Below are 18975 nucleotides of genomic sequence, written 5' to 3'. Positions count from 1 at the left end.
AAACAACAAGCGATGCAACAGGGTTAGAAAGCTGCAAACGCCCACCCCAGTGGCAAGGGGAAAAAAAAACCCGACAGGTTGCTGAAACTAAATCAGAGGGTTAGTTCAACGCTACGCTTGCGCTGCCAGTAAAGCCAAAAGGTTTTAGTTTTCAGTCTGGCTCTGTCTGGACAGTCAGACAGAGAGGGCTTTACCGGCTGGTTGTGGGCCGTTGTTACTGGGCGCGGCCTTATTCCCGAACACTGCATCGAAATCTACAGTCATGGCTGGGGTGGTCTGCTGCAGCGGCTGGCTCTCCAGTCCTGAGGAATGCAGTTAAATAGCACTGATTAAGGTGTTTGTGCTGTTTAAGACGCATGAGATGCGGCTTAAACAGCTGCAGGGGCAGCTTGATGTGACATACTTTGACAGTGGACACTGCTGTAGATGAATACAGACTGTTTTTGTGGGGACCTAAAGTAATGGATTTGCTCTGGTAAGGATTCCACCAACCCCCTGCTGAACTAATCCCATTAGAGTAGGAAGATGGATATTACAGGCCTCCGTGTACTTCCATTGATGTTGCTCAGTAACTTGGGATTGTGAGCGGGCTGTTGGGAATGTCAGGATTTGAGGGGAGCGTTAAGCCCGTGCACAGAGAAATCCATTGATTCACCTTTTGTTTAGTGCTTTTTTTGTCTTCATCCTTCGCAGGAGATGCAAATGGATTGAAGCCTCGGTGACTGGCAGTCTTTCGATGCCACGAACGCCATAATTATTACTATCAGACGTGATGTCACAGCAGGTAAATATTATTTACAAAGATAATCAAGGAGTGACGGCAAATCAAAAAAGTTGTACGGGGGGTGGGGGGGTGGAGTTTGTCAGTTTGAGACAACCAGCAATCATACCTTTCTTCTTTTTTGGTTGTTGCATCTAGTAATTATGCTAATTCTGGTGATTAATAACTGCCATGAGCAAAAACTTACTTGATGACTGACAAGGAAATTTGGGGAAAACTCCCATCTGTGTTCCTGTTATTAGCTGGATCACAAAGACATGAAATGCTGGGGCAACAGCTCGCACTGCTGTGGGGGACAGAATCCTGCTTTCAGCATTTCTAAAGAAGCTCACTAATTACCATATTACAAATGAGGTGCTAGGCTAATGGACGCTAGCTGCGGCAGGGCATCTGTTTCTTTCTCCTCCACAAAGCAGACGAGCAGAGTCTCACTTTTCGAAAAATTCCTTTAAAAGGAGCAAAAACTGTTTTAAAAATGTCTGCGCACAACGGGGATCAAGTTATCAGAGCAGCAGTCAACATTCACGGCCCAGCTTCCAACATGTCCTTTGTGTTGTTTCTTCTATGAAAAGAACAGGGGGAGCTAATCTTAGCTTCCATGTCAGTGTCACCGATAATGACATCCGCGGTATGCTAAGAAGCCTCTCAGACTGTGAAATCTGGCCAAATTCTTCTTCTTTTTTTCTTCTTTTTTGTTTAAGTGGCTTCAGCATAATCCTGTGACATAAAGCCTTTAATACTCCACACCACAAGCGCTTCCAGATGCATCTTTGTGCAACACTTTGATTTGAGACGGACGATAGCGAGCGGAAATGTCAGCCCTCTTTTTCTTTTTTCCTCCCAGGAACACGCAGGGCGCACTGCACAGCCAAGCCAGTGTGTGAGAGGTTATGCAGGCGACACTTTTCAAATCGGCAAACAACAAATAAAAAGAGGAGGAAAGGAGGTCGAATCTCAACTGACTTTTCCTCTGAGAGGTACAGGGAGCTGCTCAGTGTGAAAACCCAACAGTTACTGGACTTACTGCGACAAGAGATCTGATTTTTTGCTCCTTTTTGGGGCTTTTTGACATAGAAAACTGCACTTAAAAACGTCAGCTGGGTTGTTGGGAAGAAAAGGGGAGAGTGACGGTGGGTGGATGATTGATGGACAGCCGGAGGTATTTCACCGATAAATTCCCTTGTGTACACCCGTGTGTGTACAAGGAGCTGCGTATGTATGCAAAGTCAGGGAGTGTGTGTAGGTAACGTACCTCCCCAGGCACTGTTGGCGGTGGAGATGGAAGGATTGCTCTGCACAGCGGGCATGAAGGCTGGCTGGAGGTCAAACAGGTCACTGTTCAGATTGGGCACACTGAAAGACGAAGAGACAGACAGAGAGGGAAGGTAGGCAACAGAAAGCGGGAGAGAAGGGATGAGAGCAGCGGTGGGAAAAAAAACAGAAAGAAGAGAAAAGGAACAGAGAGGAATTCAAAGAAAGACGGAAACCGAGCATTAATATTCAATCAGCTGAGCATTAATAGCTAAAACCACTAAAAATGATCATTTGTCACAGATACAGATTAATCTCCGCTCTCTGTAGGGCTGTAAAAACTTCCGCCCGGCAATAAAACACTTAATAAAGCAATAAATTCACAGCGTGTTACGGTGCGCGCGTATTGAGAGCGAATTCTGCTCCGATTACCGAAAACAAACAGTCCAACTGTGAGTCTGTAACGGCTGGAGCCAGTCAGAAAAGCAACATTAGGCTTCGTCTGGCTCGGGAAGAAATCAGAGACGGCCGACTGCTTCTGTTGGACCCCGTCAAGGATTTCTCTCAGCAGGTTTGTCAGGGTGACTTGAACTCCTATAACCTCGCCTTTAAAGCACTCGTTTGGCTAATTATCAACGGTAAACATGGCGGATATGTGACTGCGAGAGCAGTGAAACGTTTAGGGCTGTGAGTTTGCACCTGTTGGCAGTCAGTGCGGAGCTGAACAACTCCGGGGTTTGTGTGATGTGGTTGTTGTTGGCGCTGCCTATCGACTGGCTACTGGGAGAGGCCGAGGGTGGAGTATGCATGCTTATCTCTTTCAGGCGCTGGTCCTAGAACACACACAAAGAACAGTACAATGTGATCTCAGAGAAAAGACAGTCCAGGAATCAACACATTTTTAATGAGGAACACACATCTGGCAGCTTCTTATTAAGAGTCCTTCAGAGTCGTGTTGGGTTCAAATTTTTGTCTGGCAACTCGTTTAAAAAAAAAAAATGGACAAGACACAAAGGTGAAAGCTGCACACTGTGCTTCAGTGATAGTGACTTAATTCTTGGCTTTGAATGTAAGACTCAAAGCCAGACCTGCTCCCAGATGCAGTTTCAGTCAGCTGAGCGCTGACAGGTGTGGGATGAGGAATACGCAGCAGCATCAGTATAAAGAACTGTAAAATCATTCGTTATTTCCTGGGATGTTAATGTAATATCTGACCCTTTCCGTCATTTTTAGATCCAAAAACACGGCCAAAGGCAAAACACCAATGAGTTTTAACATGTTTTTGCTGATTTAAGTGGATGGACCCAGTAGATATGAACCCTTTTGTTTCAGCTGAAACAGCAGGAAAAGACTGCGGACGTTTGCGAGGCGGCTCCAAGTCAACAGGCCTGGGATTGCTCCACAGTAAGAAACTCGCTGAGATGACTCAGTAAAAACACCAGAGGTCGTGCTGCTTTCCGACTGGATCATTACACTTCAAACACACCTCAAGGGTGAGTGTACACACTGGAAGTGGTAAAAATCTCCCCGCTTCGCAGGCTGCTAATACCAGGGACAGCTGGCGGAAAGAATGCTCATTTCTTTGTGGCTTTAGATGATAAAACTTCACATTCATTTCACTTGTCCACACAGTTTCTCTGTACAGCTCATAAAATATGTCAAAGCTAAAAGCATTGATCCATCATCCCTTGAGCAAGTTATTTGTGAGCCTGGCTGATTGTACCACTCTTGCTTTTTTTTCCATTTCTTATTTCAGGTACATCCACCATCTGCCTTCATTTCCCTCTAGATCTTATTATTTGCTGCTGCAGTGACTGAATATCTCCACAGGGATCAATACATTTGTGTCTTATCATGTGGGAGGGGGCTGTGGGAGAACACTGCTCTGTAAAAGAGAAAGATTCCTTCTCAGAACATGTGTTGTTAGGGCAGATTAATAGTGTGGATTGCCATAGAGGGAATGAAAACACAGCCTCTCGCAGAGCCTTTGTCGGTTTTATTTAAACATGACCAGCGAGGGGTTTTAACTCAGTGGAAAACTTTCAAAGTAAGGAAGTCTCTTTATAACCTGTGTCACATTTAAAGGATTAATAAACAGATTCCCCTGCTGTACCTGCCTCAGCCGGCCGACTCCTCCTCATTGCTATTCTCAGAATGTAGCGAGGAACAAATGGGAACTGCTGTTATTGTTTGGGCTGAAGCCCCAGCTGGACAGTAGCTGAGTGTGTAAGCGTTTTTGTATGCGTGTGTGCAGAGTCCATATGGACACCAGAGAGCGCAGACAGCTGGACTGGAGTATTTGGACGACCCCTGCTAACCCCAGCTCTCTCACTGCCGTGTTCTCGCTCTCACTTTATCTTGCTTCTCCTCTCTAACTAAACCCAAAGGTAATCAGTGGACCTTGGCAGAAACGGGGCAACCAAGGGCACAGAGTAAACAGCGCGCTAAAATCCAATCAAAACGCTCACACAGACGCTTTGGCAATGCAAACTGTGTATAAACACACATGCTTTCATGGCGGCGCTGCTTGACACACGCCGTATCTCTTCTGGCAGACTGGAAGCATGCTAAACATGCCCGCACGCTTGGTCACACCGAGCTGCTGTGGGCCTTTGTTATAGCATCACTGATCTTACTCAATTACAGTTTGCTGTGAGGCGGGCCTCCCAGGCCCACAGCAAGAAATGTCAACACATTTTACACTCGACTTTTCTATTGCTCGACTCGCCACCGAGGCCCTTGCCCTTTACCCTCGACTGGAGTTCCGACCTCAAACAAGCAATGTTGCTGGACGATCCACCAGCAGGAGATTCCTTTGTTGGAATTGTGGATGTGCTATGGACCAGCTACACCACTGTGTACGCTGCTTCCTGCCCAATGTCTGCTGAGACAGGCTGCATCCCTCCCTGTGAGCCTCTCAATAACAAAGCGAAGGTGGCTAATGAGTGGATGGCGCTTCTATCAAGCCTTTTGTGTTTCAACAAGCAGCTGCATGAAACCTCCAGAGAGCTTCAAAACATGCCACTCTAGGAGTCACTTGGGAACAGAGACAGCAGGAACTATTTGACCTGCTGCTACCGGCCTCTGCTGCTACGCCTCTGAGACCAACCACCTGACACATAAGTGATATGGCCTAAATGTTTAAAGACTCGGTTACCTTAAGAGCCTGCAGTCTGGCCTGTTCCTCCTCTAAGGCCTGCTGCTTCTCCTTCTCATCCATGCGGCTGAAGGACATGCCAGTGGAGGAGAGGGATGAGACGGCGCTGGACAAGGTGGACGCTCTGGAAAACAGGGGAAACAGGAGGATAAGAAGCAGATGTTTAACGGGTTCGTTTTCAGGAAGAACAGTAACATTTCCTAGATTTTCAAATGGAGTTGAAAAGTTTTGAACCGCGTTTCAGACGCAAACCCGACGCAATCCACAGGCAATTTAAACATCTACCTGGTGTCTGCATTCAACTCCTTTGTCTTCTTGCCCTCCAGAGAGGCGAGGTGCTGCTCCAAAGCCTCCAGGAGGCTGCTGGGGGCCTAAGAGAGGAATGAGTATGAGCAACTTTCTGAAAATCTCATCTTTTTCTCTTCTCTCATATAAAACCCATCCACACACAGTTTTATACACACAAACACAGCACCCAGAGTTAGTTGGTCTCACAGGAAGGTAACAGAGTGCATCAGGCTCCAAGAATAGCCATGGCAACATGCAGCAAACACTCACATTGTTAGCTGGAAACTCAAAGGAGAGCGAGAACAAAGGAGGAGGTTTGAAAACAAAGAGTGAGGGAAAAGGTGAAGAGCAAAGGAGAGATTGCACCTTCTTCTCCTGACTTCACACAGGCAGAGGACACCAATACCAACAGCATAGGGTTTCCGCCCTTTTACCATGTTCGCCTTTGTCTTGTTCATCTTTCAGAGCCCCTCGCTCTGTGAGGTCTCATCAGACTTAAACGATGCTTTACTAAAACTCTCTGCAAATGTTGCACTCGGGAACTAATCTTATAGTCTTAGAAGTGAGGCCGAGGCGTTTTAAGAAGCTCTTCGTTTTAACAATGAACAGCTGCACAAAACTGAAGTGAAACTGCTCGGGAGTGAAAGTTAGCAGGCATGTTACTAAGGGATTGTTGCTACGTAACCACAGATAACACAGCTCAGCTGCAAATTCGAGCCAAGTTGTTCATGCTGCAAAACACAAAGTTTTCAGTGCTTGTTAGGTGCCTCATTAATGCTCCAAAGACCATGGGAGGAGAGGAGGAGAGGGCAAAAAGCGAGCCAGAAAGCTGCATTATTCAGCTCTCTAAGGCACATCAACAACTCGACACGCGGGGGGGGGAAGAAAAGTGAAGAACCGGCTCAGCTCTCTTTTTGCTAAACACAGAGGAGGGGAAATTCTTCCACTGTGAAAGTATGACAACGTCACGTCTGTCTCTCCATCCACAGGAATGCAAAGTGTGCCGTCTGCGGGGCTGCAGACATTCACGCAAACATACGCACTCCTCTGCGTCCGCGGCTGGCCAAACATCGCGCTCTTGCCAAACTGTTGCCTGGCTGTTAAAGAAACAGTGACTTGCAGAAGAAAAAACATTCCATCTTTAATTGTCGGTGGGCTTGAAAAGGTGAATGATGTCCATGTGTATGCCCAGTCAATATTAGCTCCAACAACGCCCAGCAGTGGGTCTCTAAACCGTCTCCCATTGTGACTTTTGAGTAACTTAACGGGGGCAGTTAAACTTCGAAAGGAATGTTTCAACGAATAAAACAACCAAAAAAAAGGTCCGCTTTATTTCCTACTTTCCTCCTCTCATGTTACCTTTCCCAACAATGACTCCGCAGCAACGCCCTGGTCATTCCCCGTTAAAACTACTCTGCCATGCATGTGGAAGCAGTGATGTTGTGCATGACAAACATGAAATAAACAACATCCCGGGAGGAGGAGGGGGGGGAATGGAGTCGAGCGGCTCAAAACTCCGTGCAGAGATCCTTTCATGCAGATGAAGTCGGTTGGGGTGGAGGAGGGAAGCCTCATTTCTCATTCATGAGCATCCGTGGCCTTTGTGCCGGAGCAGTGTGTGCGCGGTTTGCCATGCGTGTGTTTAACAGCTCCAAGCAAGCCACCTGAGGCAGGCGCACACGTGTTGCACCGAGCCGACATCAGATCGCTCCACACTGGGAAGAAAGGGGAGGAACATGCCTGCGGGAGCTCCAGGTGTCACTTTGTATGTTTGCACACACAGATACGAGAATAGCGAGTATGATGTTCGTGCAGGGGCTTAAAGGAAAATTCCACTATTTTTAACCTCCACCCCCCTTCTCTCTCTCTATTTTTTTTCAAGGACAAGTATCTTTAGAATCGGCTGTTTCACAGCAACTGCACAACAGCTACAAAAGCTACAAAAGTTGGGTTTTTTTTAAAAGAACATTCTGAAGTATGACTTAAGTTAAGACTCCTGGAAAGGAGGCAGAACAATGTTGGTTTAATTAAGAAAGAGAACGTCCCTGCAGTGGCAGCTAGCTGGAAAAAATCAATGCTATTTATGATCAGAAACCATTCCCAGCGCTTTGCCAACACCCCTAAAGTACCACAAACTCAACGGTCAGATATCCAAAAGCCTGGCGCATCTTAACAAAACGCCAGCGAGGAACAGTCTTGCGTTGCGGGGTCACATCAGAACTCCTCCCACTCAACCATTTCCAAAGACTGCCGTCCCCATTAAAAAGTGGGGGGAACGGGGGCCTCGGCTAAATGCTGGAATTTTCCTTTAAGCGGGTTGGAGAGGTTAAGCGGTACAGTTGCAACCCACCACCTACAATGTATGATCCTTTTGTTTTCTGCGACAGAAGGGGGAGAAGAAAAACCTCCATTTAAAGGCTACAGCGAACCGTGCTGCTTGAAAAGGACACTCACACAGTCAGTCAGTCTGCTCCCAGCTTCACACAAAAGGGAAATCTTTAAGAAAGCGTTACCCAAGGTCGCGTTTCACCGAGGCTGCACAATGGTACCGTTACATCGGATCGAGCAGATCGGAGTGCTGTTCAAGTCCAGTTTGTAAAATTTAGGGCGCCGGAAAGCATTTTCGCTTTCGCTTAGGTGTCACAGTTTATCATTTAGAACTGAAAGAGGCTCCCACCGACGGCATCAGTGGGACTGAAATTCATCCACTTGGAATCATCAATGTGTGCTCATCAAACTAATAACCTGCAAAGATAAACCCACGGCTGAACAGACAGACCCTGAACCCCTCGCTGCGAGCTCATCTTAAAATGCTGCTCTTAATTTGCTCGTCTCCAACGAGGTGTTTAAGGAAAAAAAGAAAGAAATCGATCAACTTTTGCGTGCTCGCTTATCCAGCATTCGAAGGTGCTCGGATTCCAAAGTGAAAACGTAATCGTTTCAGATTTTCTTGACTTAGTTTGAATCATTATTTATTCTCGAGACACAGCCTCTCAGTTGTGAGGATTTGTGACTTTACTTCGCCAAACGTCTCACTTTTAAACTGCTGGCCAAGAACTAAACAAGGGAAGACTACTAGAAAAGGATCGTCAAAAGCATCAAGCTGAATTTTATACAAACTCATTCTCCTTTTCCCTCTTTGTTGCGCATACAAGTCTAATCTAGAAAATCTGTTCTTTGAAATTCCACCTGTTCGCCATGAGAATTCATGATTCAAGCAATTCCAGAGAACTGCCTCCCTATTAAGACTAAAAAGGCAACTATAGTTTTTAATTAAACACAGAAATCCCTTTTCCTCTTACAGTGCTGCTGCTTTATACCTTTCAGGCCCTTTCTTGTAGCCATCATCCTTGTTTTTCTACATTCAAGGTCTGAGCTTAATATTTGCCTTTTGCTCAGGGCTTTAAAACAAACACATGATGAAACCTGAATCAGGTCTGCTGACAGCCAGTGGATCTATAATGAGAATTTAAGAATAAAGAGAGCGCTAAGGGGAGAGTTTCTCGGATTTGAACAGTAATGTCAGGCTAGACTGGATGATAGGATGGAGTAAAAACAACTAGGTGGAGTGGGAACAGGAGGGTTCATTTAGAGGGGAACACAGATATATGCATGTGTGAGTCGCTGGATCAAAGCGTAGAGGGAGCAATGAAATGAAATGGGTCTGAAAACGTGGAGAGAGAGAAAGACAGAAGGCACGAAAAGAAGAGCTGGATTCAGAGGGAGAGGTGGAAGGTGGAATGTACACTGACCTGTGAGAGATCTGGGATGTCACCCTGATCTATTCCAACTTGCTGTCGTCAAAAGCAAAACAAATCAACAAAATAAAAAGAGGGGAGAGGGGGGGATACAATGGAGAAGAAAAAAAAACAGATGACAAAAGAAAAAAAAACAAAAACAGGGGAATCGTTACTTCATGCAGCGGCAGTGTCAACATAAACGACAACAGAAATAAACAAGCAAACGTTTTGGACGTGTGATTTGGCTGATGAAGCAACCCATGACCAACAGTGGATGACTGATGACTGCACACTGATAAATATGTCTGACCAATGAGGGAGAGCAGGGATGAGCCACGGTGCGGCAACATTCAACGTTTCAGAAAGACAACAGCCACTTCTCCACAGTCGACTCCAGAGGACTCACAACCCAGACGGATTAACGGTCCACTCCTCAGGACACACAAACTGCTGAAACTGCTTTTAGTGTTGGATTTCTCAGCAGAACGTCTCTAAGATCACTGCTGATGTCTTTCCTCCTTGGAGCTCACACTTACTGATGATCGGTTAAGGGCAATGATTAGCACCGCCTAGCTGCTCCTTCCCCCTCTTAATTCCAATGGCTGCAGAAAGCGTGTACTTACTTTTTCACACACCGTTTCTGCATTTTGACTTGGTTTTTGTTTAATAATGACGCGGTGAAATAGATCAGGTGTTGTCGTGCTTCTGAGGACCTGATCCTTTTTATCATGTCAGTACAGTAAAAGAGATGCTTTGTCATAGATGTAGATTAGTGCTTTGTCATAAGACAGCTCTTCCTTATCTCCTGAGCTGCTGCATTGAACACGTTTGAGAATGGAATGTAAAACAGAACTAGTCTCTGAATGTATCATGTAATCATTTTTTTTAGCTATGTGTTTTTAAGCTTTAGCTGCCCGGGGAGCTCTTTTAAAACATTAAGTCAAAACGACACAGACAGCCGTGTGGGAACATCTCCTGTGGAAATCATTGCAGAGAATGCGAAACACCCCGGTGACATTTCCTCTGCTGAAATTACAGTGGCCAATTCCAACCGTTTCGAGTCTGCCGAAAAAAAGAGAAGAAAAGGGGAGAAAGAAAAAAAAAAACTGGGCGCAAAGGAGAAGAAAGGAAGAGGGATGATCTGTGGGCACTGGGCAAAAGAGAGCCACACGAGTATCTATCTTTGTCAGGGGCAGAGGGAAGAGTGAGGGAGGAGTAAGGATTAGACGGAGGAGCAGAGGCAGAGGGAACTAACGGAGCACCTAAGCACATCCTCCATCTTAGGGCTATTTTGGGGAGTACATATGCACGTATACGCGTGTATGTGCAGGGAATGTGGGGCAGCGAGGGTAAGGCACGTACGCTCGTTTGATGGTAGCTGAGTGAGCAAAACTGAGGCAGTCTTCGTGTGGAAAGAAAAGCACTTATTACATGCTGTTTGAATACATCCGTGTGTACAGGAACACCGTGTTTATAATGCATTAATATGTGTGTGTGTGTGTGTTCACAGGACCTGATAAGGACGAAACAAAGCACAAAAAAAAGGAGATTTGGAGGTCAAATCTAAGAAAACATACCCTCAAACATGTTTATTCCCAAAGTGTGTAGATTTATTCACAGTGTGTGTGTGTGTGTGTGTGTGTGTGTGCGTCGATGTACCTCTGCCACTTTGAGGAACTCAGACAGCTTCGTCATCCTGTAAAGAAATTTTTTGTAGATGTCCAGAGCATCTTTACACTGGTTCTTCTTCATGTCAAAGTATTTCTCTATCGAGACAGAGCAGAGTGAAGAAAAAGGATTATTACAGAGACAAATAAAGGTTTCCAAGGAAGAGGAGGGGAAGGGTTGGAGGGATGTGTCAGACGAACGAAGGAAAGAAAGAAAGAGGAAGGAGGCAGGAACCATTGGAACATGATCAGGTGGAGACAAAAAAGGAAAAAAAGAAAAAGCTTTTGGCAGGTACATGACAGCTTGTCGAGACCTACTGTGCTGTTGTGACAGGCAGACTGCGCACGTACGCTCGTGTGTGTGTGTGTGTGTGTGTGTGTGTGCTGGTGCTGCAGCTGTGTTTACACATCTTCCAGACATGAGGGTTTGCATGAGTGGACACGCTATATTTATAGCACATCATCTCTGGCACATCGGCACCGTTGCTTAAAAAGTTATTTGAAAAATGTTGCTGAAAAACCGGTGAATCCTGGCTGAGTGACGACGGGATGAACTTTTCCCACTTCGCCTCGGTCCAACTGCAGGAGCTCACACCCAGAAAGGCCAGATTTGTTAATACGTGTAGTACTTGTGGACACCGAGGTGAACAGCGGGAGAGTCAGTGAGCCGGTGCAGTGGTTTCCCCCCCCCCCGACAGAATTCTGTCCATTTGTAATGCAGAGTTGCCTGAAGGCAGATCGGGAAAAACACAGCCACTCACATTTGCTCTCATCGTTGCTCCTTGTGTAGGCCTGCAGACGTTTCTTCAGATTGTGAACAGTAGATGATGAAACCCCTGAACTGTTAAATATTTACACGCAGAAACGTTACTCTTCATTTGTTTAACTATCTTCCCACGCCATCTTTCAAAGGGTGGTGAACTCCGCTTCCTTCGAAACACACAGCCTGTGGTTGCATATACATGCGTAGATATTTAGAGAACGGCAGATTTTCCAAAGCATTTGCACCGACTTACTGCATCCAAACGACACCAGAAAACTAATCCTTCGTAAAACGAGATCTACAGACGTTCAAGTCTTCCACGAAAACCACAAATGGCAAAGAAGCACAGGTTAAGAACTCTTCATTTCACTCAATCACAAAGCAGAGCTCTGCCAACTTCCAAATCCCAAAGCTAAAGGACCAACAACAGCACTAAGACAATCAAGAGCCCCCAGCTCAGACTATCCCACATATTTATAAGACTGCTTCCAAGTGGACTTAAAACATTAAAAACATGCAAACGTCTGTATGTGAGACGCCAACGGAGTATACATTCGATCTATTCCAGAGTATAATGACGAATCGAAGCATCGGTGTGTTATACAGAGATAAACACCATGTAATCCAGCACAGAACCAGCCGCCACCGTCGCTAGGTTTTGATGAGACGCCATTTGACACCCAGTTGTTGGATGTGATGGTAAATTTTATGTCTCAGGACTGACAGACTCTCCAATCCACATTAACCATTTGTATCACCCAGACACGCTAATTGTTTTAAACTATTTGCCTCTTAATTAACACTCAGACAAGATAATTGTTTTAACCTCCTGTTTCTTAATTATCATCAAGACTGCATCCTGCCCCCCTCTGGAGATGTTGTTACACATCTAAAGGTATAAATGCTCTGTATTTCTTTTGTCTGTATCTTTTCATACCATTGCTGCTGAATGGTGTGGACTGATTTTTTTTTTCCTTGCAACGAAGAATAAAAAACTTAGCCGGCCGGCAGAAAAAGTAAGTTTCTCTATTTCATTGCTCATCAGAGGTATTAGGAAGGAAGCGATTGAAAACTTCCATAACATGGACAACTTGAGAGTAAAAACGTAGTTTTCTCAGTTGTCTTTGAGCTGCTTTGTTGCACACAGAATTAAACTGCGTGGCAGCCTTCCAGCAGTCCGCTGGCCTCATTTTCAGGGCGCTGCTGGTTAAAATGAACACTCGTCATCTGTCAGTCAGTCAAATCAAGGAGCGACTTTCATTTGGCCTGGAAGTGTATACTGCAGGCAAGGAGAGGTCAAGTGTGACAGCGAGCACCTTTGGATTGCCAAGACTTTGGGTAAAAAAAAGGCAAGTATGCACGACTTGGACCCACTTTACAGTTCGAGGTCACTTGGGAATTTTGTGGCGTTCTGGTTGTGTTCTGCTTTTCTTTTGGGACAAAGACTTTTGGACAGAAATGCTGCTGTGAGGATGCGATTTTCTTTTTAAGAACAAAGGAGAGAGAGGAACCTGTCAAAAATAACTGTTTGTGTGATCCAGCTTCTCAGGCTGCTGAGGCTCCAACAAGTGCTTATTTTTTTTTGTATTTTTAAGAATTACACAGCTTTTCCAGTGTTTTCTTGCCCTTGTCTCACATCTCCCATCTGACACGCTTCCAATTAATTCTTTTACATCCTGGCTTTTCTGAAAAGAGGGCTGCAGGAAATAGAACACTGTCTCTGTTTCTTCAAATAATTCCTATAAGCAAGACAAGCAAGTCTGAAAGGTGCTTAATTGTGTGCGTGTGCTACCCAGCAGGTTGATGACTCCTTCATTGTAAGCAGCAAAGAGCCTTATGGAGTCTTTGAAGAGAAGCATGAAGGCTGAGTTGATCACCCCATTGGTCAGCTCGTTAGGATTGGCCTGCAGAGAACAGAGAGGGGGAAGGAAAGTGATGAAAAGAAAACATTTTGTTCAATATACCCACAAACAACTTCTTCCAAATCATGTCACCTCCCCCCCCCCTTGGCTTGAAGCAAGCACCAACGACATAATGAAGCAGCACACTCACTCACTCTCTAAGCAGTCTAATAAACTCTACTCCTGCTTTGCCTTTCGAAGCTCACGGGAACAAACCACAACGCACCCACCAATTTCAGCAAATCCCGACCCAATCCCCATCTTCCCTCGGCACGCACACACTAAAATGTGCGATCCGTCACCGTGATTTGCTCCTTGTACTTGTGAACTTTGTGAAAGCTCTTGTTTTAATTTACATTTTGATGAGAAAGTGAGTGAACCACATCGTCGACAGGTGTACAAAAGGAGACTTCATACCTGGAAATCCAGCAGAGCGTCCAGCTGGTTCTGGATGATGGGCAGCGTCTTAATCAGCTTCTCTGTGTTCATGGTACGCATCACACCGTCAATCCTGACAAAACAGGAAACACAGACACTCACAAATACAGCAGGTATCTGACAGAGGACATTTTTTTAATGCAAATTAAGAAAAAAAAAACTATGTAGAGATGAAAATGTTAACCAGCATTTTACATGCTAAAGCAACAAATGGTGCCTGAAATACAGACACAGATTCAGCATCATCTCATTCACTTTTGGGGACTTGAAACGATTTTTCAATAACCAAGGACGCAGCCACTTTAACTCTTAAACAAAGGCTCCTGCCAGGTTGTATTATCTCGCCTACGATGGCTGCCATGAAGATAGTTTGGTGTCAAAAGACGAGCTCGGTCTCCTGCCTGTGATCAGTGTGAAATGAGAGCGAGGTTGACATTTTATGTGGGTGCCCGCCCCTACCCCCTCTTCATCTTGGTGAAGTCCACAGCCACCAGTCTGTAGGACATGGCCTTTTCGTTCAGGTAGCGACTGTATCGTCTGATGAAGGTTGACATGTCATAGCCTGAAAAAGTGGGGAAAAAAGGGCAGACTTTTAGAATGAAGTGACATAAGGGTTTGATTACAGATTTAGATTAGTAAATCATTTCTTCCAAACTGTCTGAAACATCATGCAAATCTATCCCATCCGTTTCTTGCAGGGCTTTCACACCGTGCAACAAGAGTCAGTGTTTCACCTTGCAGAGCTCCCTTATCCAAGAAGTTGTTCAGGTTAAACAGAGTGTTTCTGGAGGCCAGGTACTGGATGAAACGCTGCGATAAGACAGACAAGGAAAGAAGGGAGAGAAAACAAAGTGCTCAATTAATCAAGCGGAGATTTGTCGATCCAAATCAGGTTTAAACTGGCTGCGCATGAATAAAAAACGAAGGAAGCCTGAAAATGAGAGTTTATGCGTTGGTGCTACTTTCAGAAACAAACGGCAAATTAAAAGTCGTAGTGTGTCACATTTTGGGTCGTCTGCGGACAGGAATCCAATAAAAAAATAAAACAAGAAGTTGCATACACCAGAACCAGCATTTTACATCCAAATACATGTTGTTTATGCCCTGCCTTGATATTACAGATCAAACCCTAGAGCTGGTGGACACTGTAGCAGTCAGTTGACTGCAATGTGCAATTTGTGCCACTAGATGTCCTTCCATTGTGCACATTTGGCCTTTAACTCTAAGAGGATTTGCTGCATTCGGGGATAAGCCTTTATTTGTGTGCTGGAATTTGTTTTTCAGAGGCTTTGTGAAAGTTTGGCTGCAGGGGGAAATAAAACGCCGATGAGATTAACAATGGAAACGTTGTGCGAACGCGGGCAAAAGTGGCGCACTGGATTCGAACCACGTTTAAGGTGTGAAGCCCAACGCCGCCGAAAACAGAAAACAGAGGAGGCCCGGAGAGTTTACAGCCAAGCTCCGACGGCAGCTCTGAGATGGCACTTTCTGAGAGAGACGAGCTCGCAGCCAAATGTCAACATTAGCATAATCCCGTGCTCAAAGTAACAATGTGCTGAAGGATATAGATGCTTATTATAATATCATTTATAATGCTCATTATTAACGTGATCATATGAGGGAATTTGGTACGAAGCACCGCTGGTGTGGCTCCTTCTCTGGCTCAAAAGCATCGTGGCAGGGGAAAATCCCTGCTGCTGTACTGCAGACGGTGCAACCTCAACTGCTTGCATCATGCTGGCTGCACAAGCGAGGTTGAACCATTAACTGCTCTTTGTTGTTTTCACTGCTGACACTTTATGATGACGCCTTTGAGAACTTGGCAGGAGGAAGCCGTAACCAAAAAAATAAAAGAAAATAAAAACACCCTTGGGAAGTTGGGATGTATACAGTAAGTAATAACATCTTCGAATAGCTTGACCGCATCAAATCTTGGGCTAAAACGTCTGTCCAGAGAGTAACCAATCATGTCACGAGCCGACCTTGACAATGTTGATTCTATTTCAACGTTTCTACCACTGCTGTGCGCCGCAGCAGACACCTGATCCCTCCATCTCTTCCCTGCCAGTTCTTAAACACTAGCTGCTTGTTCGCTTTGACGGATCTGATGTCACGGAGCAGGTGTTGGAAGCGTTTCACTTCCCAATTTCCTGTGGGAGGTTTGCTCAGCACGTCTACCCTTTGCCGAGCACTACCTTTCTGCAGATTCACACATCTTCCCGCTCTCGCTTTGTTGGCCTGCTTAACCGCCGCCTTTTGCTGTTGGCCGCTGCTCAAAGTTGTATTTTTCTTTTCTTTTCCCTGGTTACGTTATATTGACTTTTCCCCCTACATGTTGGAGAGAACCTAAACTTTAAAATATTGATATTCTGCCTGAAGTTAAGAGCTTTTTCCAGACTTTTGGGAGAAACGCAGCAGGTATCGGCCGCTGATCCAAATTTTTCGCCCCCAAAAAATCCGTTCTTTCTTGAAGAGAAGAACCTGAATCGCCAACTAGCGCCTTAGAATTGCTTTGTCGAGGTTAAGTGAGATTTAGAACCGAAACTCCACCCTGCTGTCAAACTCAGCCACGTCCAACAGTCACACGAAACTGAGTGAAATGGAGCACAATTCTGAAGAAGTTTAAGGACCTTGTGCCGAGCAGAGAAACACGCACTCGTTGGTGCACTCAGAAAGCATTTCTATACAGGAGCCAGACGCTGCTCACTAAACCTTGAGCCTCCTCTGCTGCATGACTGAAAAGCAAAAAAGTCCATTCAGGTGTACTGTTATGTTAGTCATTCTTACATCAACAGCGCACAAAGCACATTATTCGCACATCCTGAAGTCTTCTCAGGGATTTCACTTCCAAAAAAAGAGTCAAAATCTAATCTAAGGGTGTCATTTCTACCGTCACTTAAGAGCTGACTGTGTGACATCAATCACAGCTGCACTATACGAACAGTCTCCACCTCCCATGCTCTGTTGCAAACATCTAAGAGTCGTTTCACACGGCTGGGATGAGAGAACGGCAACTTAAATCTTAAACAGTCGAGTTCACTTCTTCCAAGATCATTTTTCCACTTTTTTGGCTTTTCAGTTTTCTATTGGTCAACAACTTCTTTTGAGTTAAGTCACTAAAACCTTTGGTGATGTGGTTTATAGGGAATGATTGCAGTAGTTTGAAGTCAATACAAGTCTGGTTCCATTATGTTCTCAGTAAATATTTAACACTGCATACTGCAGTCCAACTGCAGTAACTATTCTATTGGTTTTTTTCTAAAGTCAAACCAGGAAGAAAGCTACAGACGTGCCCTGAACTTTGCACTGGAAAGATTTGAAACCTAATCTGAACTTTATCTCCAAAAACCAGACATGAATTTGTATTTCATCTCTTGACAATGTCTGCTGCCTCTTCTTTCCCACATAGCTGACTTGCAGGGCGCAGTGGAGTGAGTCTTGGCTTTAATCCACAGCTCTGGGAACTCTGGCTTCCAAAAACCATCTTAACGTTAAGGCCCTCTCTGTCCGACTGACTTAAAGTGATCTGAGATTTGCCAGTTTGCCAGTTCCCAATATGGCAGAGAACCAGGCCTCACTGGCTAGTTGGAGCATGCAAGAGTATGTGTGTGTGTGTGTGTGTGTGTGTGTGTGTGTGTGTGTGCATGTGTGTGTGTGTGTGTGTGTGTGTGTGTGTGTGTGTGTGTGTGTGTGTGTGAGCCTAAACATGCTTGCGGGCATGTGTGTTGGATTCAGCTGCACTGACGGTTCCAAGGCCTCTGGGACTATTTAAAAAGGCAGAAAGAATTTTCTTCTTGTCCTTTTTTTTGTGTGTTTACCCAAAGTGGGCAAAAAAAAGCTTTGAAAAAAAAAAAAAACCTTTTGAATATGGACAGAAATTTAGCGTTAAGAAGATGGACAGAGTTACAAATAAAGAAAAGTGAATGCAATGTGGCTTGGGCGAAGAATTCAACCGATGTGTGTGGCTTTTTTTCATGGCCAATACCTAATATTTAGTACAAATAGCTCAAAACGAGTTCTAATGAAACCAGTCTGCACCGGTCTAAACTGGCAAACAAACTCACACCACTGGCTGGCATCTTCCCAGATATAATACAGTGTCCCAGATATTTCCAGAGAATAAAGTAACTCCTGAATAACAACCTGCTTCATTAACCACCGCAGTGGTTTCTGGTCTGCATCGGGTTCGTTTCCTCAGATAGAACGTCAACCACCTCCGAGTTACAACCGCCGACACAAGCCCTGTGGCGCCACTCTCTGGTGACGCCAGGCAGCCTCATTTATTCGCTTAGAACCAGTCAACGGAAGTGCGTCTCGTTCACGCTTCTTTTTAGCCCCTTTTCAAGAGATCCCTTAAGATTTGCTTTGAGAGTGTTAAACGCTGTTTCTAAAGTCAAATTCGAGTAGAGCCCTTTACTCATTATGTCATTATGTGTTTCACTCATCTATCCATTTCAGATATTTTCAGCATGAAGCCAAATGGAGCCATCGGGCAGGGAAGAGGATTTTGCCGTCCTCTCACTTCCTAAAAGTAAATTTAAAAAATAAAAAAAGATTAAAAAGTTCAATTCGGCTAGATCTGCTGTAATGTGAAGAGCAAATTAGGTTTTACCTGCTGAGAAAAACAAAACACTTGATCATTTCCTGGAATCAGTCGACGCTGTGAGTAGTGACGCTTGTATGCAGGTCAAACACCACTTACAGAGCAAGTGAGTGATAAAAAAAAAAAAAAAAAAGGAAAAGAGGAAAAAGCAGAAAAATCAAACCTGAAAAGCTCCAGGGTCAGTGTGACATCGTAGGCACCGGTATTCTTAAACCGCGTGACGACATTGGACAACAAACACGGACTTTGTTTCTCTCGAAGATGGTGAAAAATGTGTCAGCTTTTAATTGTCATAATCATGTCAACGTCTTACATCTTCATAAGATGTATATCTCTGTGAAATATATCAAAAACATACAGTTAAGGGCAGGTGTATTTATGAGGAT

At 44.8% G+C, this 18975-nt stretch overlaps 1 protein-coding gene across 3 annotated transcripts in view; it reads right to left on the bottom strand.

Annotated features, from left to right (window-relative positions):
- Window positions 1-18975, bottom strand: part of LOC140281897 (phosphatidylinositol-binding clathrin assembly protein) — a 65979-nt gene that overhangs the window by 16500 nt on the left and 30504 nt on the right. For 2 of the 3 annotated variants that reach the window (XM_072376403.1, XM_072376402.1), the window contains 11 exons: window positions 14721-14796; window positions 14446-14548; window positions 13966-14059; window positions 13440-13551; window positions 10877-10983; window positions 9230-9271; window positions 5475-5560; window positions 5190-5313; window positions 2732-2865; window positions 2034-2134; window positions 195-302 (listed from right to left, as the gene is read on the bottom strand). In XM_072376403.1, coding sequence (XP_072232504.1) covers window positions 195-302; window positions 2034-2134; window positions 2732-2865; window positions 5190-5313; window positions 5475-5560; window positions 9230-9271; window positions 10877-10983; window positions 13440-13551; window positions 13966-14059; window positions 14446-14548; window positions 14721-14796 — 1087 coding nt within the window. The remainder of the gene's footprint in view (window positions 1-194; window positions 303-2033; window positions 2135-2731; window positions 2866-5189; window positions 5314-5474; window positions 5561-9229; window positions 9272-10876; window positions 10984-13439; window positions 13552-13965; window positions 14060-14445; window positions 14549-14720; window positions 14797-18975) is intronic. The other variant, XM_072376404.1, reaches the window with a different exon arrangement.

Source organism: Leuresthes tenuis, unplaced genomic scaffold (assembly GCF_036924035.1).
Source record: "Leuresthes tenuis unplaced genomic scaffold, fLeuTen1.0.hap1 SCAF_22, whole genome shotgun sequence".
Lineage (NCBI taxonomy): Eukaryota > Metazoa > Chordata > Actinopteri > Atheriniformes > Atherinopsidae > Leuresthes > Leuresthes tenuis.
The sequence above is the reverse complement of the archived record's forward strand: the minus strand, read 5'-3'. Positions and strand labels throughout refer to the sequence as shown.